This window comes from Lutjanus erythropterus, chromosome 14 (genome assembly GCF_056507025.1).
Source record: "Lutjanus erythropterus isolate fLutEry1 chromosome 14, fLutEry1.hap2, whole genome shotgun sequence".
In the NCBI taxonomy this organism is placed as follows: Eukaryota; Metazoa; Chordata; class Actinopteri; order Lutjaniformes; family Lutjanidae; genus Lutjanus; species Lutjanus erythropterus.
In genome coordinates, this window is record NC_139330.1 from 8,141,721 (window position 1) to 8,166,741 (window position 25,021).

Consider the following 25,021-nt stretch of genomic DNA (forward strand, 5'->3'; position numbering starts at 1 on the left):
TATTTTCACTGACAAACCGGAGAATAATTAGATGGACATTGTGCAGGACAGATCTGTAACATTTGACCCAATAAATATAACAAAAGATTAGCAATTTGCCCTCATTTGTATGAAACAAATGTGAGAAAAAGAAGAATGCACATTAAAAGAAATTTAATATACCTAATGCATAAGTAAATGTAGTTCACTTTATATCAACAGGTTAATAGATTCTTCCTCCAGGAGAATGAATTTGGAAACTCTAGAGAAACATTTAAATAATCCATGTTACATTTTTGACAACTAAATCTACTGTGAATTTAGTCGTCTAAAATCTTAAAAATATGGACTAGAACTAGACTAAAACTAAAAATTCAGATGACTAAAACTAAAGGCCATTTTAGTCAAAACACTGACTAAAACTAAATAAAAAATTCTGTCAAAATAAAGAATCCACGTTGACAGCGAATAATTGGGCCATCATCAATTTTTAGTGTGCCGTGCTGCAGTAAGAATGCTGGCAGTTGTTATCAAACTCACCTTTGCATCAAAAGAGTTGTCTGCAAGACGTGGATCCACTTCCACGTCTTCCTCTATGATTCTACGGAACGGTATGTTGGACTGAAAGAGACAAGTTATTTCCATCATTATGGCTCTTTACCCTTCAGGAAACAATAAAAAAAAATCACTTTTATCCAGCAGCCATCAGTTGTGCGAGTTCTGACTGAGGCTGATTTACAGTAGATAAGCCAACACAAACTAGAAACTCAGACAAAAAAAAAAAAACCCTTTCACAACTCTGCAATTAAACAGACAAACTGGAGGAGCTGTATGAGTGAACACAAACGGTAATAATGATAATCTAAGTCTCATAACCCGACACCCACCCATGATTAAACAGTCATACACTAGTTTTTTTTCAAGTGGCGCAGCACCTGTGCTCCTGCAGCTGCTGATGTTTCCTCAGAGATGATGTGCCGAACTTGCGGTTACCAAAACAGTCCATTTTGGCACTTTTTACAAGCAACAAAGCCGCTGACGTTATTCTCAGCTTCTGAACGCACCGTATTTCTCCCAAACTTTGAACCTGGCCTTTGACAATGTACTGTCCAGGTGCTCTGAACTGGTTATTTTTGCCTTTAAGTTCCCCATTTTAGCCAGCAGCTAGCCTTCATCACCATCAGCTGAGACAGTGACATCCCATTATTTGGCAGGATGTGGGGTCAAAGGTTATGTCATGGGTTTTCACAATAAAGGTGAATGATTAGCCTTGATGATAGCAGATCATTGTTTTCACACACTGCTCACCCACAATTAGTCCATTTTAATATAAATGTTTTTTATCCATTACACAACTTTTTTGTGGGTTACCCTGTGCAAGCTGTATATCACATCACACTCTTGCATTGATTGTTTTGTTGCTGCTGATCAAGAGCAAACTACATGTCTAACATTTTTGTCAGAAGGTCACGAGGTCCCGACCTCATTCTCAGGACATCGTTCAGAGCGAGACTTAAGACCAAGTCTCTAGCAGCTCTTACCTTCTTGTTGGCTTTGGGAAATGTCTGTGGTGTGGTTGCTGCTTTCTTGTTTTTTGGTGTCTTGACTTCTGTCTCTTCCTCTTCACTTTCTGATGATTCTTCTTCATCTCTTTTCCTCTTTCCATTGGTGCCTGCAAGAATCAGAGGAAATAAAATAAAGAGTTACTTGTGCTCATATCAGAGGAGAACAGTTATGTACCAGTCAACATGATTAAGTGTTCCATCAACCCAAGATGCATGAAATTAAACAACACTTAAAAAGACCAATAAAGGTGGGGTAAAAAGCAATAAACATAATCTTTCTAGTAATGGCTGTTTGAGGGATCCGGTGTACCATCTACAGATTAACACATTTAATTTCCCTCAGTATTTGTTCAGACCTACCATTTGTTACGGGTGTGGTGGGTGCTGTGGCTGCTTTGCGTGGTGCTTCTTCCTCATCTGATGAACTGTCTGAGGAGCTGCTGCTCTCCTTAGCTTTAGCTGCTGGCGTCGTCTTAGCTGCAGCAGCGGGTGTCGCAGGTTTTACAGTTTTACTGGCCTCTTCCTCCTCTTCAGAGCTGCTGTCGCTGGATGAAGACTCTGCTGGCTTTGCTGGAGTCTTGGCTGCTGGGGTGGCTGCCTTGGGTGTTGCTGCCTTGCCGTTGGTGACTGCAGGCTTCGCAGGGGTGGACTTGGTCTCGGTCTCTGAATCAGAGCTGTCTGAGGAGTCGGAGCTGCTCTCTTCAGCCTTCTTTGCTGGAGTTGCAGTTGCCTTTGTGGCTGCTGTCTTGGCTGCTGCTGGAGTTTGTTTCTTCACTGCAGGTTTGGCTGCCTCATCCTCAGAGTCTGAGCTGTCGCTGTCAGAGCTGCTCTCTGCTGCTGCCCCGGGCTTTGCTGCAGGCTTTCCAGCTGCGGTAGGTGGTTTAGCTGCTGCGGGTTTAGCCTTAGCTGGCTCCTCATCTTCAGAGGAGTCGGAGTCTGAGCTGCTCTCTGCTGCAGCGGGTTTTGCTGCAGGTGTGGCAGGCTTTGAGGCCGGGGTAGCTGGTTTAGCTGCTGCAGGTTTAGCCTTAGCTGGCTCCTCATCTTCAGAGGAGTCGGAGTCTGAGCTGCTCTCTGCAGCAGCAGGCTTTGCTGCAGGCGTGGCAGGCTTTGAGGCCGGGGTAGCTGGTTTAGCTGCTGCAGGTTTAGCCTTAGCTGGCTCCTCATCTTCAGAGGAGTCGGAGTCTGAGCTGCTCTCTGCTGCAGCAGGCTTTTTTGCAGGAGTGGCAGCCTTTGACGCAGGGGTAGCTGGTTTAGCTGCAGCAGGTTTAGCCTTGGCTGTCTCCTCCTCATCTTCAGAAGAGGAGTCAGAGTCTGAGCTGCTCTCTGCTGCAGCAGCAGGTTTTGAAGCCGGTGTAGAAGGCTTTGAAGCTGGGGTAGCTGGTTTAGCTGCAGCAGGTTTAGCTTTAGCTGGTGGTTCTTCATCCTCAGAGGAGGAATCAGAGTCTGAGCTGCTCTCTGCTGCAGCAGCAGGCTTTGCTGCAGGCGCAGCAGGCTTTGAGGCCGGCGTAGATGGTTTAGCTGCTGCAGACTTGGCCTTAGCTGGTTCCTCCTCATCCTCAGAGGAAGAGTCAGAGTCAGAACTGCTCTCTGCTGCAGCAGCAGGCTTTGCAGCAGGGGTAGAAGGCTTTGAAGCCGGGGTAGCTGGTTTAGCTGCAGGCTTGGCTTTCACTGGCTCTTCCTCCTCCTCAGAGGAGTCGTCTGAGTCAGAACTGCTCTCTGCTGCCTTGGCTGCAGGTTTAGCGGCTGCAGGTTTTGCAGCAGCAGCTGGTGCAGGAGTGGCTGCCGGTTTGGTGGCCGGTTTTGCTGGAGCCTCATCTTCAGAGCTGCTGTCTGAATCTTGGACAAACAACAAATAATATTTAGAACATTTTTCAGTTAGACACATGAATGTGAACCTACATAAAACTAGAGCTAGAACTTGAGATTTGAAATGAACGTTAGACTTGACCCCCCCACAAAGAACAGTCAGAGATTCACAGAAATGAAAAGCAAAAATCAAGGTATAATAAGAAATGTCAGTCTTGCAGAAGTTCTGAGTTCCTGTCTCTTACCGGAGCTTGAAGACTCGTCTTTTTTAGCTGGGGTGGTCTTGGCAGGTGCAGGTTTAGCTGCAGGCTTCTTCGCCGTCTTCTCCTCTTCCTCGTCTGAACTGGAATCCTCCTCTGAGGAAGACTCTTTAGCAGGTGTAGCCTTCGCTGCAGCAGGTTTAGCCGGAGCAGCCTTAGCGGGAGTGACCTTCGCTGCAGGTTTCTTCGCCTCCTCTTCATCCTCTGAACTTGATGAATCCGAGTCTGAGTCTTCCTCTTTAGCAGGGGCGGCCTTGGCGGGTGTGGCTTTGACCGGGGTGGCTTTAGCAGGGGCGGCTTTGGCTGCAGGCTTCTTTGCCTCCTCTTCATCTGAGCTTGAATCTGGACAGGCGTGGGCATAAAGACAAATCTTAATCACGTTTGTTTGAAGAGTGGAAGACAACTGAGCATTTTTGTTTTATCGTTACCTGAGCTGTCAGAGCTGGACTCCTGCTTCTTTGCAGCAGGTTTGGCAGCAGGGGTCTTTACTGGTGCAGGTTTTGCTGCGAGAAATAAAATGCTGTTAGTCAGGCCATTAAAAACACTGACAACTTCAAGTTGAGAAAAATGCAGAGAAAACATCTTACCAGGGACTTTCTTCTCTTCTTCCTCGTCACTGCTGTCTTCACTGCTGTCTGAGGAGTCGTCCTTCGTTGCCTTGCTGGCTGCCAGTGCAGCTGGAGCTTTCTGGACTGATGCAGGAGGCGGGACTGCGCTGTATGTTCCTACCAAGACAAAGGAAAATAGTAAGTATCAATGTTCAACACAAGGCCTTGGTACAATTATTCTGTATTTTAAGCACTTAGGACCGGGTGATCAGTTCTCGCCTTGTCTTCAGATAGGACACATGGTGGACAGTCAGGATCGTGGACAGGGAGGAAGGAAATAGTGATGAGTACTGAGCAGTAGTGGGAGTTTTCTTGGCTGATTCAGAATCTTTTAAAAAATGTCTGACAGAGTAAACCAACATTTTCATGACTTTTCTCTTTCTTTCTTTGTAACATTTCTTTTTGGGCTCTTGCCTTTATTTTGATAGTGACAGCTGAAGATATGACAGGAAATGGGGTAGAGAGAGAGGGGGGATGACATGCATCAGATGGGCCACAGGCGAGAGTCAAACTGACAGCCGCTGCAGAGGACTAACAGCCTCAGTGTGCATGGGGCACGCACTACCAACAGAGCTAAAGGGACGCCCCTTCATGACTTTTCTTTGATGGGAAATTAAATTGTGTATTTGTAATAAAGCACTGACTGTTAAATAATTTATATTGTCCCCAAAAGAGCTCCAGGTTACCACCTTTTTCCAATCTCTTTTCCCCTCTTCTCATACTTTCTTGCTCTACTAATGATTTCTCTGGTCTCTCCACAGTTCTGGGCTCAGACTACAGGAGTTTTTAAATTTTTACAGATCTCAGGGGGGAGCAGGTGTAAACAATAGAGACCGACTTGGTGCAACAGCTTGTTACTTTGCAGTAAAATGCAGCTAAATGAGTCTGGATGAGAAAAGGTTCGGGGAGATGTGGTCAACACAGGTCGTCTATTCTTTAGTGAGAACTGAAAGTGAGATTTTAACTGTCAGCTTTAATATCTGAACAGTTCTTGGAGTCTATCGCTCCTTTAATTGACAATGACATGCTAGCATGTGTATAACTGTGACGTTACAGTCTGTCACTGTGTGCACGGCATGGATGTAAATTTTCACCAGTCATAGACGGTCAAGCTGAATACCAGCCAAGTTAGAAAACAAATGTATAAAATCACACCTGCTTTAGGTTTTTTGCTGGGCGGAGCCTCATCTTCAGATGAAGAGTCCTCGCTGCTCGATTCAGCAGCAGCAGCAGCAGCAGCAGCTGCAGGCTTCGCTGGGGCAGGTTTGACTGGAGCCTATCAGGACATGTGATGTAAACAGTTGTTACATTTACCTACTATAATCGCTATGTGATTGAGCTCGCTCTACATCATCCTGGAATTAAGATGAACAAGAACGTGTAATAATATTCTTTAGCGTACCTTGGCTGGTTCTTCATCTTCAGAATCTGAGGAACTGTCTTCACTGCTGCTCTCCTGCTTCTTCTGAGCTGCACCTTTAGCAGGAGCTGCAGGTTTGGCTGCTGCTGCGGCTGCACCAGGCTTGGGTTCTGTTATTCAGAGGGAGATCAGGTAAATTACATTTTGTTTTTGTTATCGACTCAATTTTAGCTCACAGTTTAAGACAGTTGCATTACACGTTATTAATGCCTTCTGGCTGTTAACTCACTTGCTGCAGGGGCTTTGGCAGGCTCCTCATCCTCAGAGTCAGATTCTTCACTGCTGGAGCTGCTGTCTTTCTTCCTCGCAGCAGCAGCAGCAGGCGGCTTCACGGGAGCCTACATGCAGAAACTTCATTTTAATAATCGCACGAGCACCATATACACACTCTTGCACAAATGACTACATCTGGGATCAATCTTTAATCTGGAGGTTTCCTTCTACCTTTGCAGGAGCCTTTGCAGGAGCCTTTGCAGGAGCCTTCTTCTCCTCCTCCTCTGAGTCACTGGAGTCTTCGCTGCTGCTGGATGCAGCTTTAGCAGCTGCTGCTGTTGTTTTAGCAGGCACCACCTTGGCTGCTAAAACAAAGAAAAATGTCATCCGATAATACTGTGTCGATTTCAGAATCACACATTTCTGATAGAATCCAAGCGGATGCATCAGTTGTTTAACAAACTGAAGCTACCTGCGGGAGGTTTAGTTGGTTTTGCAGCTTCTTCATCCTCGCTGCTCGACTCTTCGCTGCTGGAGCTCTCTGCACTGGGTTTCGCTTTCTTGGCTGAGGGACCGTTGGTATCTTCGGCCTTGCTGGGAGGAGCTTTTCGTTTCTTAGCTTCAGGAGACCTTGGAAAACCAATCATGATGTAAACAAGGGAGAAACTACTCTAAAATAGAAGCGACCTGTCGCTTACGAAATAAATGGCTTAGATTTTATTTTTAAATATGCCCAGTTATCTCCTAAAGCTGAACAGAAGGAAGAGGGTGTATTGATATCAGGTGAAGGCGTTCATCCACCCTCGGTTACTGGGACAGCAGCAGTGGTGATTTTAGAATTTCATTTATTTTTTACAGAGAAAAGGTACACTGACATCACTATAAATGTACCAGTGTTAGCCAAATAGACCATTTTAATTGCTGTCCATGCCTCATGGCTGTTAACTTGGCTTAAAAAGTACATTTTAATTGGATATGTGGATATTTCTGTTTCACAACTGTTAAGCTTAATAAACCCACGATCAATCACAAATTCAAGTACCAGATGTATCCAGTTTTAGGCAAACACTGATCTTCTGCCAAGGCTTCCAAATAATGGCTTTACAGTCCAATGGAGCTGCAACGATTAATCAATCATTAAATTAACTGCCAACTATTTTAACAATCAATTAATTGGTTTGAGAAAGTTTCTGAAGAAAAAGTCAAAATCTCAGATCTCTTTAAATGAGAATATTTTCAGGTTTCTCAACTGCTTTATGACTAGAGCAGCAACAATTATTCAATTATTTAATAAATCGCCAGATATTTTGAAAAGTAATCATTAGCTGCAGCCCTACAGTCCAAAACACAGTGTTCAGTCTAGTTTCGGATAGGTATCATGCTTTGAGAGGATTTCACAGAGCAGACAAGTGTCCACATGTTGGACACGAAGCTGTCTTAGCCATATTATCCAAGTTTGTTTATATTAGTACAAGATAAATACCCTTAAGTGTTATTAGAGAAACTAAAAGGATTAAAAGGTACTCACTTCACCCAGAAGTTGTAGATGTTGACGAGGCTTTCTTCATTTTGATCCTGTGGAGTCTGTAGAGAGACACACGAGTTAAATCACCCACTGGACCAGTCGTTTCAACATCTGTACAAGTTTGTATAAATCAGTCGCAATTCTCCACATTCATAACACTTTATAACCACGTGTTATTCCCACTCACAGTCTACTTAATGCGAACATTGATTAATTAATGACAAACAGCTGCTGAAACAACTTGTACTGGACCCCCACAGGTTACACGTGCTAACACCGGCGGCTGCAACGTCTCTGCGCACATCTAACGTTTCTCCTCGTGCAGTCCCGTCTCCACAACTTCGCGAGACGGACAGCGCGTCCACCTCACGCGCCAGGTGAGCTGCTTACCACTTTAGTCTGCTTCACAAACTGCTGGGCCGCTTTGGTGAACTTGTTCTCCAGCAGGAACGAATACACGCATTTGTAGAGATCGCTCGGTGTTGAGTTCTGCGCCGCCATCTTCACCACGCTCCTTCTAGGAGGGACGGAAGTGAACTTGTGGGCATGTGCAGCGTGCACAGGCGCGCGTTGATGACGTCGACAACCCGTACTCCGTAGGAGCTTTCTTTTTCCTAGGTTATGACACACACTGTAGTTGACAAAATATTTCTGAATAAATATAAAGCAGAGCAAAATATTACTTTATTCAGTGTGTAAGCTGCAGTATGTACAAATTACTTCAGGCATATAACAATTATAAAAGAACATTAAAACCTACTGTTATTCATATCCAAATAATTTCTTGTCAAAGCTGCAGGAGCCACTGGAGAGGAGCTCAGGGGCCACATGAGGCTCTGGAGCCGCAGGTTGCTGACCCCTGGTCTAACCAATCATCTGTGGATTTCTCTCACTTTTTGTCGACAGTAAAGTTAATGAAGTCTACCCAACAAACCACTTTCAAAAAAATAGAAATTATCTGATTATTCTGTAGTACAGTAATAGTTTTTGGATTGATTGAAAATGTATTTCCCATGTTATGGGGACTAAGATTAATTTACAAAAAGACATTTTTTTTATCATGATAAAAATGATAGGACAGAAGTAATTACTTGGTTTTAGTTGAAGTCTTGATTTCATGTGGCAATTTTTATATCTATAAATGCAAAACTGCCTGAAAGGAAATTATAGTTACCAGTTCAAGCGTGAAATGAAACTGTACTTTGAAACACTACAAGGACTGACAACAAAGAAAGCCATCAGGTTTTTCATAATTTATAAGGCTTCACGAACCACTTTTTAAATTTCAATATGTATCTACCACTTTTCATTTTGTTTTCTTGGTTCTGTCATTATTACGGTGTTCCTCGTGTTTTTTGTTTTGTTGTTCTTTGTTTTGCATCCTTTTTGCATTTTTATTAAATAAAGATGTGCAGTATGTAATTCCACCTACTATTTTATCAAAATAATGTTACACATAAATAAAAAGTTAGCAAACCTATTGGTTTAGCACCATATTTTTTACAACGTTCCTCTTATTTTCTAATGTTAGCCATGTCGCTGTCAATTTAGGCGCATGCTTTCTACGTCATCACGGAAGACCTTCCCTGTCCCTCGTGTCATAACATGGTCGTCTTTGAACGGATAATCTGGCAATGACAAGCCAGTGGCAGCTGAATTAAAAGGTTTGAATCGAGGATTTCTCCGCTGAAGCGATGCCTCGTTACGAGCTGGCCCTGATCCTGAAGGCGATGCAGCGGCCGGAGACCGCGGCTGCTCTCCGGCGGACTGTGGAGACCTTGTTGGAGCGGGGAGCGGTGGTCAGAGACCTGGAGAACCTGGGAGAGAAGCTGCTGCCCTACAAGATGACCAAACACAACCAGAGGCACAGCAGAGGGACTTACTTTCTGGTCGATTTCTACGCGGCTCCCAACATCCTCACGGGCTTGCTGGACCACCTGCACCGTGATGTGGACGTGGTGAGGCCCACGGTCATGAAGAAGGACCCCCAGGTCTCCAGCGGAAACTGCTGTGGACCCCAACAGTGACTGAATGTAAGAAATGTCAGTGGATACAGTGAAGTGCATCAGTACTAACCATGCATCTGTTTAAAAATGAAACCACAGCTGGTGTGTGAATTATTACTGCACATGTAACTGTCCCAACTAAAGAATATTTTAAGAATTTATTAATCTACTTAAGAGGACTACTGTTTTCTGGGCCTGATACCTGAACACTTTGTTTTATAGCTTTGGTACTTTCAGTACTACTGAATGTAAGTATTGTATTGTTTTAAATGTGGTATTGAAAAGTGTTAATATCCAGCAAATAGGATGTATTTTTAATAATTAGAAATAACTATGAATAACAAACAACAATTAAGACAAAAAGGACTGAACACTGTAGCTTCCTTCAGTGCAGTTTATTTAGCACATCCATGAGTATCCATAAAGAATGCACTGAAGAAACCTGCAGTTTGAGCCTTTTTTATGGATGTGCCTGACTATTTTACATTGTTCTATGAATTAAAAACACAAATAGAGTAAAACATTTGTATGTATGAAACTTAAATTACCTAAAGTGAAACAAAATGCTGGCTACGTTTACATGCACACAATATTCTGTTTTTTATCCTTATTCTGAAAAAGACCATATTTCTACTCAGTTGTTTACATGGCTGATGAAAACATGCAGCCGTACTCTCATTATGAACGCCTCTGTCCATCAAAATAGTGTTTTGGGTATTTTTTTCCCCAAAGTTTTCCACTGGTTGTGATCTTGTTTGACTGTGCAAACTCAGCCTCCTTCTTTCCTTCATTTAACCACCTTATTGAAATGAAATGTCAGCACTGTGATATCTGCACAAATCAAAAAAAATGTTGATATTGGTTGGTTTGTTTTCAGCACAGAGCAACACAGAGCAGAAGAAGTTGTGCGGCGCAAACTGCTGGAAAAAAAAGAGAGACACATATTGGATTTGCTGTTTACATGTCCAAAAAAATGCTCCTAAAACCAGAATAATGCAGCATTTCCCACATGTCTAAATCAGAATAGGTTGCATGCAGAATAAGGCCTAATTTAGAATCTCCAACCAGAATATTCTGTTTACACGAACTTTATCAAATTCAAATGTAGCTAACGAAGACGCTGTCAGTGAACTGTGACCTCTGGTGGCAGTGAATGTCACTCGCAGCAGCTTTAACAAAGGTGAATAGTTGTTTACAGGTTTTCATGTGAATGATTAATAGCATCCTTGGAGTTTGACAAATGATAAACAACCTGGAGTTACGAGGTTATGCTCCTGACACAGTGAAAAAGAACAGACTGCAGACTCTGACACAATCTAAGGCAAATTCCACCTCCAGGTCACGGGGCTGGACCCACTGCAGCTGATAAGAGAAGCCACAGAAATGCAAATCCAAGAACTGACATGTCAGAATGTTGTATGTTGCATCCTACCTGCAGCCACCGATGCTAGAAATATTAATCAGACCAATATGTTGGTACGTCAGTATATTGGTAAAGGAGAAAGACACAAATGTTATTTTAGAAACTCTGTTGTTGTTACATAGTTTGTCCACCAGAAAGCACTGTTTTAAGCCGAGTATTTGTCTCAGTTCTTTAAAACTCACTTGGAGTCTTTAAAAAAACTTTTTTTCATTCAGTGTCACTTGATTAAACTTGTTCCTGCAGTGACACGTCCTTTACCTTCCGTTTATGGAGAACATGCTGTGCTGACTGTGCTGTAACCTAACCCTGTATAATGGTTGTTCCCTTTTCATCTTTCTTTTTTTTTTTTTTTTGCAGGTTTTCACCGCTCTTATCCAGACGATGTACAGCCTGACACTTCCCTCTGACCTTTTCCAGACTTGTTAACCCACATTTGGATGTTATGTCATAATAAACTACTTTTTTTCTATCTTAGATTCAAGTTTTCTTTCTTGAGTTCTTGTTGAAACATTTTGGACATCTTGTGCTCCACATGATGCTCGGTAATGTCTTGGGTGTTTCAGTTCTTATTTTCATTCCTGACCTGGTGGTTTATGCTGTTCTGAATTAAAGCGATTGGGATTTAATCAGTGGCCGCCGAGAAAACATGGTAATAAACAACTATGACACTGCCACTGAGCTTTTAAACTTGGGTGAGGTGTCCTCAGTGGATCGACTTTAAAAACCGTGCATGATTTGAAGAGATCAACTTAGGTTACTGATGTTTTTCAGGAACTTTGACAGGCTTGTTGATCTTTGTTAAGTAGCTGGAATGGCATTTTCGTTGTGCAAATCCACCTTTTCCTGGCCATGCTTAATCCAAACATACAGTAATCACATGTACAGATTAGAGACCATTAAAGCTAACTTTTATTTTATTATAGAAAACATACTGTACATAACAAACAACACAAGAGAAATAGTAAAACATACAGGCTGTACCATCAATGTCTGTATCAGTTTCCTGGATGTCTGGATGAAACTCTTTCTTTAACATGTCCAGAGCATCTCTGATAAAGACGTCATCTGGATGGCATCATGTACCTGTATGTACCTTTCAGCATTAATGGGGCCTCCACAGATGTGACAGTTTCCCATGATGCCATCTGCACAAACACAGCCCACACCACCATAGATGTTGGCTTTTGAAAACAGTGCTGGTTTACAATCTGGATGGTCTGTTTCCTCTTAAGACGAGACAAACCTGTTAAAACAACTTTCTGTTTTGCGTCAGCCTGTCTCAGATGAACTCAGAGAAGTCTGCAGCATTTTTGGATGATTTGTAGATGCACAACTATTAAAAATATCACTTGTTTCACAAGCCTGGTAATTTTTTACCATAGACACATGACTAGTATTAATAAGACAATACCCAGTACCTCTTTTGATACCAAAAAAAAAAAAAAAAGTTCTTGCCCCATATTACTGTCAAAGTCACTGAAAACTTTCTGGTTTTGCTGCAAGCAAAAATGCATGTTTTTTTCTCATTTTATTCTTATTTTCATTTTGTTCTATTTTTTCATTTGAAATTATTCAACAAATGCGAATGTAAAATGTCTTTCAACTAGTAGTTTTGAAAGACTCTTGATCATGTTGTATGATCACACGCCTGGGTGGGGGGAGCAGAGTCACATGTCCTGTGGAGCAGTCAGCTGACAGTGAGACATCATAAAGGCATCAACAACCTCACCGCCTGCATTGCAGAGCTCACCAACCTCCAGACTACTTCAACCACCGCCGAGAGATAAACAGAGTCAGGCGAGCCGGGGAAACAGCGGAGTCATGCTGCTTCTAACTCTACTTTTCGTATCTTCAGGTAATGTTAACACTCAAGGAATAAATGAATAGAGTTTTGTAGATAGTCGGCGATACGATGCAGACAGTTGTCGATCAGAATAGAGGCTCTTTGATTGTGTAACAAAGTGCGTTTCAACATGAAAACGCGGAAGCGCCTTGGTAAACATCAATATATCGGCTAACGTTAACTGAAAGCAAACCCTGGTTTATGCTGGATGATATTATAATGAGGGCGAACATGAACTTTTTGGTGGGATAACACATTTGTTGAACATATAAAGAGTTTGTAGAGGTGAATTTTGACCGTTTGCCTTTGAGGTTTAAAGGCGTGATTGTTGGCCCGCACGGCTAACATTAGCTTGCCAGCTAATGCTAATTAGCTAACCGAGCTAACAGTAGCTACAGCGTTAGACTCCAGTTACAGTTTGAATAACAGTAGGTCAGTATTTGATCTACTGTATATATAGAAAAATCACCAAAAAAAGCTAATTACCTGAACAGCTAGCTAACCCAACATTTTATTGATATTTTACAGGTTGTTTATTCGGTAACATCATAATGTCAGGTTAATATTTCTCCATTAAAGCGTTTCTCAGATCCGCCCTAATGCTACCTGCCTGTTATAACCTGCTCATGTAACTGTACGTGATGCTTTGTTGACCCTTGGTTTAGTTTTACGAGGAAGTTTAGGTTAGACACCTAAAACCAGCCATTTTCATTTCAGCTTCGTGTCATGTTCTCTCGTTTTCTGTTCCTCTGTTTTGTTTTTTGTAATGATACCCTTGTTTGTCTTCATTTGCACTGCTGTTAGCCTAGCTAGCTTATCTTTATGGGCAAGCAAAACTGGGTCAGTGAAAGCAACAAAAGTTTTTGCTGCAGTGAAGCTATGCATAACTAGGCTATTAATACATGTACATACTGTTGGTTTGGCATTGTGGCGTTTAAAATGGGATATGACATGATTGCCTTTTTGTACTTATCAGAGCTTAAGCTGTGGTTTCTTCCAGTCTAGTGGCAATATTGATTTCTTTATTTGTACTTTGTGTATTTAGTGCCTATCTGCTGTGTGACCCGTGGTTAAAAATAGTTTGATATAATGTTGTCTTTGCACTTTCACATTCTTGCCGTGGCAGGTCATAAGTTTAGGGTTCAATCATATTGTACAACAAGTGTTATGTATGCTTTTCTTTCTGCTACTCTGATTTATATCCTGCTACTCTGAAAATGTTTCATTAGTCACCTGCTGTTGAACAATGCAATATGAATCCTATTTAAAACCTTTATTTGCGCTTCACTGTGTCATGTGATGCTGATTCACTCACATTATGATGAGTTTTCTGTTTCAGAATCAGTCACAGAAAGTGAGTCAAATATAGATATCAAAGCCCTTTTTGCAGACTTTAGAGTTCTTTGTCTAATGGATGACTTGTTTTTCTGCTGTGAATGATTACATAAAGCCCAAAGATATAATACAACTCATATTATCTGCTGCTGTGTAATGCCTTATTAGCTGTAAACAGTTTATGCCGTGCTAAAATCTTGCACAGAGACGTCCTCCTCATTGGTACAGTCTGTCTACTTGAGAACAGCTTGTTATTTTGTGTGACTGCTCATGTGACTCATGCGGAGGGTGGGAGTGTCCTGTTTGTACTGTAACTCTGCTGGTGTGAATGATGAGCAGGAGGGGACCTCACAGTGGTGTAACTGTGTGATATGAAAGTTTGTCGGTATAGCCAGACCTGCGCTGCCAATTCTTTGCTCTTATCGCCTGAGGCTATTCACTGGAATTGGGCAACTCTTACATGCTAATCAGTTTCTATTCGGAGTGAACAGCTTTCATTAAGTTAGGTTGTAGTTCCTATTAAATATGAAGTTAATCTTATTTCATTCATAATTCCAAATGTTGTTTTCCTAAATTAAGAGAGATGTGGAGATAACCCTTGTCTTTTTTTCTTTTCTGCGGCAGTTCAAGGGAGCGGTAGTAAAAACAGGAAACAGTGCTACAAAGTATTAGGTTCTTTCCCACATCACTTTTTCTACTACATTTAAAAAAAATGGAACTGTGAAGAATGACCTTTTTTTTTGCATTTTCCCTAAAGACCAAATTTTTTAGTCATATACATAACCACAAATACTGATATCTGCAGCTGGGGAATGCATTTGAATAATAAATTCCCCCTATGGTGATTCTTCACGGTTTGTTGCTTTCTGGCGGGTATTGACAGTCACGTTTTGTGTGGTTGGGGGTAGTGAATCATGCCAAATCTACAGGCATATGCTAATGTGACTTAACAATTTGAGCTAATAGGATTTAATGCGTTTTTCCTTTTAAAGCAGTTATAACACAGTTAAGAGTATTTACCCACAATGCATAGTGTTTGAACTAGTTCTAGCTCAACGGAGCAAGCCCACAGATTTATTTGGAGACTGGAGGAAGAATGGACCAAACTGACCTTGCAGATGATTAGGGTTGCAGCTACTGATTATTTTCATCATCGATTAATCTGTAAATTATTTTCCTGATTAATCAATTAGTTGTTTGGTCTATAAAATGTCAGAAAAATGTTGATCAGTGGGTCCCAAAGACCAAGATGACACCCTCCAATGTATTGTTTTGCTGAGGGAGTAAAGACACCAGAAAATAATCACATTTAAGAAGCTGGAAATAGGGAATTTGGCCAGTTTTCTGTGACTCCAACCCATTAACAATAGGTTGCAATTAATTTAATAACTGATTGATTATTGCACATCTACAGATGCTTCAATATGTATTTAAGTAACCGACAGGTGGCACATAAGGCCTTTTCTTTATTGAAATGTCAAAATCAGCTTATTGCCAACAATTTTGATAATCCATTAATTATTTACTTCATTTTTCATGCAGAAAGTCTTTAGGTTTTGGACTGTTGGTTGGACAAAATAAGTAATTAACAATAAAGTAAAATAATTGGCAGATTTATCAATGATGAAACTAAATAACCAGTAGTTGCGGCCCTGAAATGAACTTTTCCTAAACTGGAAAGACATAGTTGCTGTTCTGAAAAGAAAAAAAAAAGAAGAAGAAGACACTGCACCAACTGGTTTGGGGGCTCTAGAACGGACATTTTAACAAATTATGCAGGTTGCAGATGAGATGAATACAGTGTGAAGTAAATGATATCTTCCGGAATGAAGAACAGATGTGCTGTTTTTAACACACTTGATACTAGTGAACACCAAATGAGGAAACGCAAGGTTTTTTCAAGAAAACATTAAAATGTTATCAACTTCCTCATATGTTACTTTCAACTATAACACTGCCTTGCTTGTTTGAGGAAGACAAAAATGTCAGCTAACCTTAACCAGGAATATGGTTTTGTTATGGTTCGCATCTCTGTAATAAAGGTCTTTACAAGGACTGACATTTGACTATTTGTCTGCTTTGCAGCTGTAGCAACCCCTCTGCTGGGCACTGAGCAGTGTGTTCGTGGCCCCCCCTACTGGTGTCAGAATGTAAAGACTGCATCCCAGTGTGGAGCAGTGACCCACTGCCAGCAGAACGTGTGGAACAAGCCCCAGATGGTGAGACATGGCATTTTGTTTTTTGTACACAAATGCCATTCATAGCCTTTTGCTGGTTCTGAAAATGGTATTGAAGGTGCATGCTCCTCGTTCACACAGTAACATGCATTTCTTTGTGTTCTACATGTTCTGCACACTTTGAAATACATATATTTCTTAATTTATACATAAAATTGTCCTGTTTCAGAAATCAGTGCCATGTGACTTGTGTAAAGAGGTGCTGACAGTGGTGGATACAATACTGAAGGACAATGCCACTGAGGTAAGACTGAAGTAAAATCCCTGAGTGTTGATATCCTTTGATAAGCACATGAATTGCCTGCAACTATACCAAGACTCTGGAGGACTGATGTCTGGTTATTTCTGTTATGCAGGCTGAGGTTCTTGGGTACCTGGAGAAGGCCTGCCAGCTCATCCCTGATCAAAGTTTGACCGCTGAGTGCAAGGAGATGGTGGATAACTACTACCCCATCCTCATGGGAATCATTACTGGAGAACTGGTGAGCACCGTCAGTCTGTTTGTCCAAGCTTTCAGCCCATTTTCAGTTTAAATATAGGTTAAAAACCTGTGGTGGAAGGTCCAGAGTTGTAAAAAATTAACTAAAATAACAGGTTTGGTGCAGCAGAAGTTAGCTTGTTTTAATGGTTTCATCACGAGGTTAGCATTTGAAACTGCTTTCAGATGAGCTTTAAACAAGTCTAGCTAAAAGATTTTATTAAAGCTTTATTGGAGTTTAGTTTATCAGTTTATCGTTCAGCTTCATCTATGGCTCTTTAGTAAATGATCCATCTGACTCTCTGTCCAAAAAAAAAAGGGAAAACCAAGTGGCTGTGAGCAAAGTGCAGCGAGCTGAATAAGGGCTATTGATGGGGAAGTGAGTCTGAGTCTAACAGGAACAGAGTAGGCCTTGTGTAATGCAGAACCTCATGACTGAGAGCATTTGGTGTCGTGTTCTTGTTTCAACTCTCACCTGCTACAGTGACTTTGGGAACAATAGATACAGCTCTTTATAAACCCTATAAAACACAATGTTTAAAGTTAAATGTCTTTTTGAACTCATTTGACCATGGAGTCATTGACTTCTAAAGGTGAAATATGTGAGACAGGGCCAGAATTTTAATTTAAAACATTCAATAACTGATCAACAGGCAACAGTTAGGACGTCTTATGTAATTTTTTTTTTGCACCCATATCTAGTGAGCCACCCCTGGTCTGTCCTTTCTGATAATGCCACTTGATTGGTCGTCCAATCCCCTCGCAGTTTCAGATGAGAGACATATGCGAGGGGTGAGGTTGCTACTTTTGGTTGCTACTTTTACAAGTGCTGATGACTTTTTAAATTCAGTCTAAACTCATAAAATGTCAAAGGAAATATTCCTACACCTTTTGTCTGTGAAGAACCATACACCTTCTGAATTCAAGCTTCTCTCTTTTTCCGATATGAGCTTGTTGTGTTTAAACAGACACAACGGGGATAGACACTAATATTTTTAAGCACTGGCCCCACAGGCCACCAAGCCTCTAAATTTGGGTGGCAAACTACATTTTTGGTGACCCAAATTTAAACTTCTGTAACAACAATACAGGGAAGACAATTTAACACAGCCTTCCTTGACTGTGACACCTGTGCTGGCCACTTTTCCCATGCATTGTTACATGGTGTTTCCTGAAGGTATCGTTGCAGAAGAAAAATGAGCCAGACGTGTCGACTAAAGGCCACTAGCTACAGGGCTCACTGTACTGGTACAGCAGCTAGTAAATTAGCTGCACCAACAGATGGATACAGCAGAGAGTATAGATGGTTATTATTTTTTCATTGATTTTCACAAATATTGTAAACATGATTGTACTCACTACTCCAAATTAAGGTAAACATGAAAACATAAAAAATCCAATCATTGCAAGGGATTATAATAGTGAAGCACCACTTCTATACAGTGATTAGCACATAATAATAAAGATTAAAACAAAATCAGGACAGAAATGTTTGCCAGACCTTATAATACTTGGATCCTCAGGCAGTGTATTTAAGCTGTTTAAGATGAGACATTACCTCCTCCACCCAGTGCATAACTTTCTTCCAGGTGGCCATAATATTTACATGTTGCCCCTTTAAAGCTATAAATAGTTTAAGTTATTTACCTCCACTTACAGCTTACATGTATACCAGAGTTTTAAATACAGCACTTAGCCAGTTTTTGAAGTAACTTAAACTATTGTTTATTTGTTTTGTTTTTTTCTTCCTTTTTTAGGAGGATCCCAGTGTGGTGTGTGCAGCTATGGGCCTGTGTCAGTCTCAGCAGGCAGCCCTGGCCAAGGTTCACGCCAAGGAGCAGCTCGTGTCCAATGAAATCCCTCAGGTTGACCTTTCTGCACCAGTGGCTCCCTTCCTCCTCAATGTACCCCAGCTCCTCTATCCTCAGGCGGAGAGCCCCAAGCAGGAGGCCCCCAAAGAAGAGACTCCAAAGGAGGTACACTGTTTAACTCCCCTCTACACCCACATGAACAGCGACATGCTCTCCACCTGTTATTAATGAATATCGTCCTCGTTTTGACCTGAATCTGAATCTTTCTTGTAGGAAAATAATGTTGTGTGTGACGACTGCATCAAGTTTCTGACTGACGCTCAAAAGGAAGCCAAGGAAAACTCCTCATTTATCACCTCTCTCATTGAGAACCTTGAGAAAGAATGTGACCTGCTGGGCGAAGGCTTGTCTGCAATGGTGAGAACCCCCTGTAAAATTCTAATTATTAACTGTATTCTCCTCCAGTCTGACTACATGCCTACATGACCCTGTTCCGTCTTCCAACTTGCAGTCCTGTACCAGTCAGATAATAAACGGCTGTCCTATTAATGGAAATGTCCCTTCATCCTATACAACAGGGGCTATCAGCAAAATCTCATTAGCAAGATTTTGCGAAAAACCGACTGTTTAACATCTTTATATATTTTGCTAATGTTGTCCATTGTTTTATATTATGGACAGCCTTTTGAGACAGGCTTTGTCATGTCTGGCTGTAAAAACTGACTGACTTTTTCCTCACTGCAGTGCAAGCAGTACATCGACCAGTACGGTCAGGTTGTTGTTCAGCAGCTGATGTCAATGGTGAGTCTACTTTACGTCCTTCCCTGGTTTTAAAACAAGTTCTGGAAAACCTTTTGTGTTTGCATATTTAAGCCACATTATAACATGAATGATCATTATATATATGCTAATATTCAATAATGAGCTTAATGAACTGCTCATCAAAACTAATAAGTGATATTTTGTCTGTTTTGCTGGTGCCAAAGCCCATATCCACTCTTGCAGCACCATCTGGCCTGCTGTCTTCAATTTATTCACATCTTTAAATCGCTTTCTGTCTTTTCAAATTTTTTCTTACTTTCTGTTGTCTTTTTTTGCCTTTGTTACTTTTCTCCCCTCCATTCATGTTGTCTTGCCCTGTTTTCTCCTGCTCTGGGTTTTGTGTGCTGCTCACAAGGAACAGGTAGGTCTTTCTGTGTTCAGCCTGTAGCCTCTTAACCTTAGCTCTTGCTTCTTGTGCTGTCCACTCCTAGCGCTACTCACCTCACCTGACACTGTAGAGACTCATGTAAATGATAATCTACAACCATGATTACAAAAAAAGTTGTGACATTGTGTAAAATGTTAAAGAGAACAGAATGCATTGTTTTGCAAATACTTTTCTGTACTATATTTAATTCAATATAGTACAAGACAAGACCTTTAATATTCACACTTATGAACTTTATTGCTGCAACATGTTTGAAAAAAGGTTGGACAGGGGCAACAAAAGACTGGGAAAGTTGTGGAATGATTAAAAAAAACACTGGTTTGGTACATTCAAAGCAGGTAAATTGATAACAAGTAGTGAACATGCTGCTGTCGCAACTTGTTAACATGTTGCCTGAATCAAATTCAGAATGAGTGTATGTTTACAAAAAACAATTAAGTTTATTAGTTTGAGCATAAAATATCTTCTTTGTGAACTATATTCAGTTGAAAACGGTACAAAAGATTTGCAAATCATTGCAGTCTATATGTATTATTTGCATATTACACAGCACCCCAACTTCTTTTTGAATTGGAGTTTGCTAAATAGGAAGACTATTTTACTGATCCTGAACACTGTCGCTTGTTTGGCTTAATGACTCGACACAGAAGTGCCTGTTCTAACACCACAAGAAAGGACCACAATAAGATTCTATCCTGTTTCTTGACATCAGATGAGCATACAGCACTGTCATGAGTATGCTCGCATCTTGTGACTTGATTTGCACAAATAAGTCAACAGAGATGCACCGGTCTTTACTAACACTGAATCAAATCACCATCTTTATTTTGCTGTATATGGCTGTTCTATCTTGAACACTGGCTGGTCTTGTTGGATGCCTGAGAGTCAGAGATGCAGAAGTAAACATATTTTGGGTGTGTTGCTGTGTGTTTGGTACTAGTAAAAGAAAGCTGCGTTGGAAGTTCCTCTTTTTGTGTCACAGAACTTATTATATTGCATGGGTGGTTATGCTGTGGAATGGTATGCAGATTAGAAATGCGTGTTTTATGCCAACAGCATGCAATGTAGCAAACTTTGCAGACCTGTGGCTGTGCATCCTGAAACAATTGTCTGTTTCTGTCCTCAGCAACCCAAGGATATCTGTTCCCTCGCTGGCTTCTGCACCAACATGAAGGAGGCCATTCCCATGCTGAAGCTGCAGGCTGCCAAGACCATACCTGCTGCCAAGTCTATACCTGCTGCTAAGCTTTTCCCTGCAGCTAAGCTTTTCCCTGCCACCAAGGTGGAGTCAGCCACAGACAAGGCTGCTAAGGTAAGTGGGCACCTGACTGCTGACTCTCATCAGTGCCTCATATCGATGCAAGACTGAAAAACTGTTTTATAGCAGAGTGTTGTACATGCATGTGAGATTTGCCTCTCTGTGTTCCAGCCCATGGTGCGTGTCCGTGATTCCCCTACATGTGCCCTCTGTGAGTTTGTGATGAAACAGTTGGAGTCCATGCTGCAGGATCAGACAACAGAGGTGGGAATCTGTGCTACTGTGTGTATCCAAAACGGCCATAAGAACCTACCAAACTGCTGCTAACATACTGTTGGTGCAGATGGTTAGACTCTGGTGCCAAGCTGATTCATTTGTCTCTCTCTCTCTGTCTCTCAGGAGCAGGTGATCCAAGCTGTGGAGAAAGTGTGCACATATCTGCCCTCCTCTCTGACTGCAGAGTGCAAGGACCTGATCGAGACCTATGGCCAGGCCATCATTGAGCTGCTGGTGCAGGAGGCCGACCCCAAGACTGTCTGCACAGTGTTGGCGCTCTGCAATGGAGCCCACCGCGCATATGTCCGTAAGTTGGCACTCTTGAAAGCACGATGAACGCACGTTGGCCTTAATAACAGCAGGGATGTTGTGCAAAAGTCTTCAGGTATAATAACAAGGCTGCACCAGAAGTGATTGTAAATATTATCAGTAAAACTATGTAGATGGAGTAATGTTGCTCAGTATACTGAATTTTACGTGGTTTCCTGTACTTTATTGTTAAAAACGGTTCAGTAATAGAATTTCTAAACGTGCAGAATTTGTTGCAGGTCAGTATCGGTGTGTTCACACAGAAAGTGAAGTGAATATTTGCTTTGTACAGGTACCAAGGGCAGTGTTTGAGTATGCAGTATCACTTGTTTTATACATCCATGTGTGTAATAACAGTGATTTCTGTTGCAACTTTTTCCAGCTGCACTCGACCAGACTCGCTTTAAGGAGGGCAGCTACTGCAAAGTCTGCAAGATGGCCGTTACTTACATCGATCAGCTTCTGGAGAAAAACGCTACGGAGGCAGAAATTGAGGAGGCTGTGAGGAAAGCATGCAGCTTCCTGCCCGACTCTCTGCAGACTGAGGTGAGGAGTTGCATCTGTTAACACTTGTGTAACTTTTGTTTATCCTCATGATGGACTTGCATTAAGCTGTGTGTGTCTGTGTAAACAGTGTGACCAGCTGGTTCAACAGTACGAGCCAGTGCTTGTCCAGCTGCTGCTCCAGATGATGGACCCAGACTTTGTGTGCATGGTAAAAACTTTATATTATATCTTACCAGGATAACATAAATCAACTTTCTGTCTTGTAAATTATTGTTAATGGACAGTAAGTGTTACATGCAGCTTGCACTACAGTCCTGCCGCCCTGTTTGGTATCTGAGCTGTGTTTGTGTGTAACAGAAAGTGGGAGCCTGCCCTGAGGCTGAGCGCAGGCTGCTGGGAACAGAGCAGTGCAGCTGGGGACCTGCATTCTGGTGCAAGAACATGGAGACAGCAACTCGGTGCAATGTAAGTTACCAAGTCACATTTTAACGCCCAAACACAGGTCCCACAGAGAGACTCTTGAGCCTTTTTAGGGATATCAATTAGAGTTGTTCTGATACTGGTATTAGACTTGCGCACTAACCAATACCGATCCAGAATTTTGGGAAGTATTAGATGCATTTCCATGCACTGATTCCTTATCCCATAACGCCTGGTCTTGAGAATTGGGACAAATCATGTCCTACCAAAAAAATGTAAAAACTATTACTGTTAAAGTCTTAAAAATCTAAAACTAACAAAACCTACTGATAAAATAATTACTGTATAAAAATATGCTCTTATAATCATCTTTGTTGTAAAATATATTTTTAATGAAAATGTTGGCCCTTTAAAGGCGTGGCCCAAATTTCTTTCAGCTCTGTCATATTTCTTACAAAAACATGATTTAATCAGACATAAACAAGGTTAACTATACTCTAAAGTATAGTAGTATTAGTAGTAGTAAAAATGCTATTTAATAAACGTGAAATCATTAGGTTGGTCTGTTGCAAGGTTTAATAACCCGTTTGATCTTTTAAAACATTTTTCCAGCATAATTGACGAGTAAAATCTAAAAAAAAAAAAAAAACAGTTTTGTCCAAATTCTCAAGAATGAGTGAGTGTTTTTTTAGCTTCATAACGGGATCCTGTGAGAAATGGCATCAGAACGTCTCTAATAGGAACCCTCTTTACTGCTATGACTCTGTAGTGACTAATGTTGCTCAACAGATGAATCTCATTTTAATTCTTTCTGGGAAAAACTGATTATGTAAACTGTTAATTCACGTTTGCTGCGAGAGACTCGTCTAACCACTTGTTCCTGTCTTTCAGGCTGTAGCTCACTGCCAACGCCATGTGTGGGTATAGAGGAGGAGGAAGACGAGCACAAACTGACCTGTAGGGAATTAAAAGAAAAAAAATACTGTAGTGCTGCTTCCCACTTTTAATTTTTGTCCTGTGTTCTTTTTTTTTTTTAATGGACTTACATGACTGCGATTTATGTAAATTAACTTTGGTATTTTGAATGACATCATGGTGGAAAGGGACTGGACGTTTGTTTTTCTGAGGGGGGGGTTGTGGGAGGGGTGATTTTGTGTGTAGTGGCCTGCAGCTCTGCCTGTTACTGCTTCACTGAGCAGAAGTTTCACTGTACTGCTTCACAAATTTGCATCGTTTGGATTTTACTTGCTAAAATGACTTGCTGGGTGTGGTGTGTTCGAACAAATTCAAGTTTCACATGTTGTGTGATGTTGAAATGGCACCAGATGTCTGCTGTTCTGATTCGTACCCCTCCCAGCTACATGTGATTCCTGATTGCAAACGAGAGACGGCTCAGCGCGTTAAGATTGCCTGGCATTACTTTTAACAGTGTCTGATCCTTGAAACAAAATTTATATTTTGTAGAATATGTTTGTGTTCTTGTTTTAAGGAGCTGATATGGACTCACCTCCCATTGTTTGCACTCTTCCTACTGTTTGTAAATCACCGCGTTTCTAACGTACAAAAAGCATCTCCAATTCGATCGTCGTCTGCTTCAAACCCTGAGCCAACTGTTGGTTGATCTGTAAATTTTTAACAATTAAAATGATCCCAATCCACTTGATTTCACTTTGTCTTTTGTTGTGACCTGAATTTACCTCGGTATTCTTATAAATAAACCTACCACATCCTTGTTTATTACAGGTTGGTCATATATCTGGGTCATTTAAAGAACTCTCTCCTTGATACTGCGCTTAACTTTTTATTTGAAATACTTAAACTGTGTTTTCAGCTAATAATCTGCAGATTCCACAAATAACTGGTCTCCATTTTCCAGATGACAGTCAACAACAAGTCTCTGGATAAATTTCTTTTAGGAGGCTCTTACTTTAATCTGTCTCACCTCAAGAGGATAATCAAGTGGTTTGCCTCAGATGGGTAGTTAAAAATTGCCAAGTGGTTCTCAACCTTCTTTCACTTCAGAGGCTGAATCATTTTCTTTTATCATTAATCAAAGGGGAAGTGAGCAATTCAAGTTAGCACTCTTCCATCACATGTAGATAATTTTAACATCCCATGAAACATAAATTCAAGAAAATCACAACCTCTGCATGCACAGTGTGCGCCGCTGCACCGTCTGAGCCAAAGGATGACAGGAGTTTTCCTATTTGAAGGGTCTACTGATATGGTACAAAGTTTGTCTCTGTCTGTAAATGACATGGTAAACAAAACCTGAGGAAAGAAAACATATAGCTTCCGTTTTATTCAAGTTGTTTCCACCTGGAATATTCCCAGAACTTTGCAACTTGTAACAGCTCAAGTGAACATTTGAAAATTATGACAGAAATCCAAAAAGTTCTTTCTGGAAATGTATAAAGTCTATCCCTTAACAAAATGATGCTTCTTTGCTTTATTAAAGTTGAACTCAAATAACATTTAACACCCGCCACATAACAACTTATTATAAGCAATACTTGTTCACCCCTTAAACCA

The 25,021-nt window shown here is 41.2% G+C and overlaps 3 protein-coding genes across 6 annotated transcripts; 2 read left to right on the forward strand and 1 right to left on the reverse strand.

Annotated features, from left to right (window-relative positions):
• Positions 1–447: 447 nt before the first annotated feature.
• On the reverse strand, positions 448–7,936 carry nolc1 (nucleolar and coiled-body phosphoprotein 1). 3 transcript variants are annotated; one of them, XM_084736242.1, is made up of 13 exons: positions 7,767–7,936; positions 7,380–7,435; positions 6,324–6,481; positions 6,083–6,213; positions 5,868–5,976; positions 5,621–5,748; positions 5,374–5,494; positions 4,198–4,335; positions 4,039–4,113; positions 3,596–3,952; positions 1,905–3,380; positions 1,521–1,651; positions 448–600 (listed from the first exon to the last, which is right to left on the reverse strand). In XM_084736242.1, exons 1-13 carry the CDS (start codon positions 7,875–7,877, stop codon positions 463–465), a joined length of 3,129 nt encoding a protein of 1,042 aa, XP_084592368.1. In that variant the 5' UTR covers positions 7,878–7,936; the 3' UTR covers positions 448–462. The 3 variants fall into 3 exon arrangements, with proteins under 3 accessions (XP_084592368.1, XP_084592370.1, XP_084592367.1); XM_084736244.1 differs by having other exon boundaries at positions 6,095–6,216; positions 7,767–7,935; XM_084736241.1 differs by having other exon boundaries at positions 6,083–6,216; positions 7,767–7,935.
• A 1,001-nt stretch (positions 7,937–8,937) lies between these two features.
• mrps6 (mitochondrial ribosomal protein S6) lies at positions 8,938–11,279 on the forward strand. Of its 2 annotated transcripts, none has more exons than XM_084736247.1 (2): positions 8,938–9,418; positions 11,163–11,279. In XM_084736247.1, exon 1 carries the CDS (start codon positions 9,071–9,073, stop codon positions 9,401–9,403), a length of 333 nt encoding a protein of 110 aa, XP_084592373.1. In that variant the 5' UTR covers positions 8,938–9,070; the 3' UTR covers positions 9,404–9,418; positions 11,163–11,279. The 2 variants fall into 2 exon arrangements, with proteins under 2 accessions (XP_084592373.1, XP_084592372.1); XM_084736246.1 differs by having other exon boundaries at positions 8,941–9,409.
• Positions 11,280–12,500: 1,221 nt separating this feature from the next.
• Positions 12,501–24,147, forward strand: psap (prosaposin). Its single transcript, XM_084736245.1, has 14 exons — positions 12,501–12,660; positions 16,069–16,202; positions 16,390–16,464; positions 16,577–16,702; positions 18,456–18,674; positions 18,783–18,926; positions 19,254–19,310; positions 20,846–21,031; positions 21,149–21,241; positions 21,377–21,560; positions 21,945–22,108; positions 22,197–22,277; positions 22,427–22,534; positions 23,381–24,147. The coding sequence occupies exons 1-14, from the start codon at positions 12,627–12,629 to the stop codon at positions 23,414–23,416; spliced, it is 1,641 nt and encodes a 546-aa protein (XP_084592371.1). The 5' UTR covers positions 12,501–12,626; the 3' UTR covers positions 23,417–24,147.
• Positions 24,148–25,021: the final 874 nt, after the last annotated feature.

Excerpts from the sequence above, each read along its gene's own strand:
- mrps6 (XM_084736247.1), top strand. The coding sequence starts at position 9,071 with ATGCCTCGTTACGAGCTGGCCCTGATCCTGAAGGCGATGCAGCGGCCG.
- nolc1 (XM_084736241.1), bottom strand. The coding sequence starts at position 7,877 with ATGGCGGCGCAGAACTCAACACCGAGCGATCTCTACAAATGCGTGTAT. Across the intron at positions 7,436-7,766 it reads TTGTGAAGCAGACTAAAGTG|ACTCCACAGGATCAAAATGA; the intron begins GTAAGCAGCTCA and ends GTCTCTCTACAG. Across the intron at positions 4,114-4,197 it reads AGAAGAGAAGAAAGTCCCTG|CAAAACCTGCACCAGTAAAG; the intron begins GTAAGATGTTTT and ends TATTTCTCGCAG.
- psap (XM_084736245.1), top strand. The coding sequence starts at position 12,627 with ATGCTGCTTCTAACTCTACTTTTCGTATCTTCAG. Across the intron at positions 16,465-16,576 it reads TGAAGGACAATGCCACTGAG|GCTGAGGTTCTTGGGTACCT; the intron begins GTAAGACTGAAG and ends TCTGTTATGCAG. Across the intron at positions 19,311-20,845 it reads TTCAGCAGCTGATGTCAATG|CAACCCAAGGATATCTGTTC; the intron begins GTGAGTCTACTT and ends TTCTGTCCTCAG.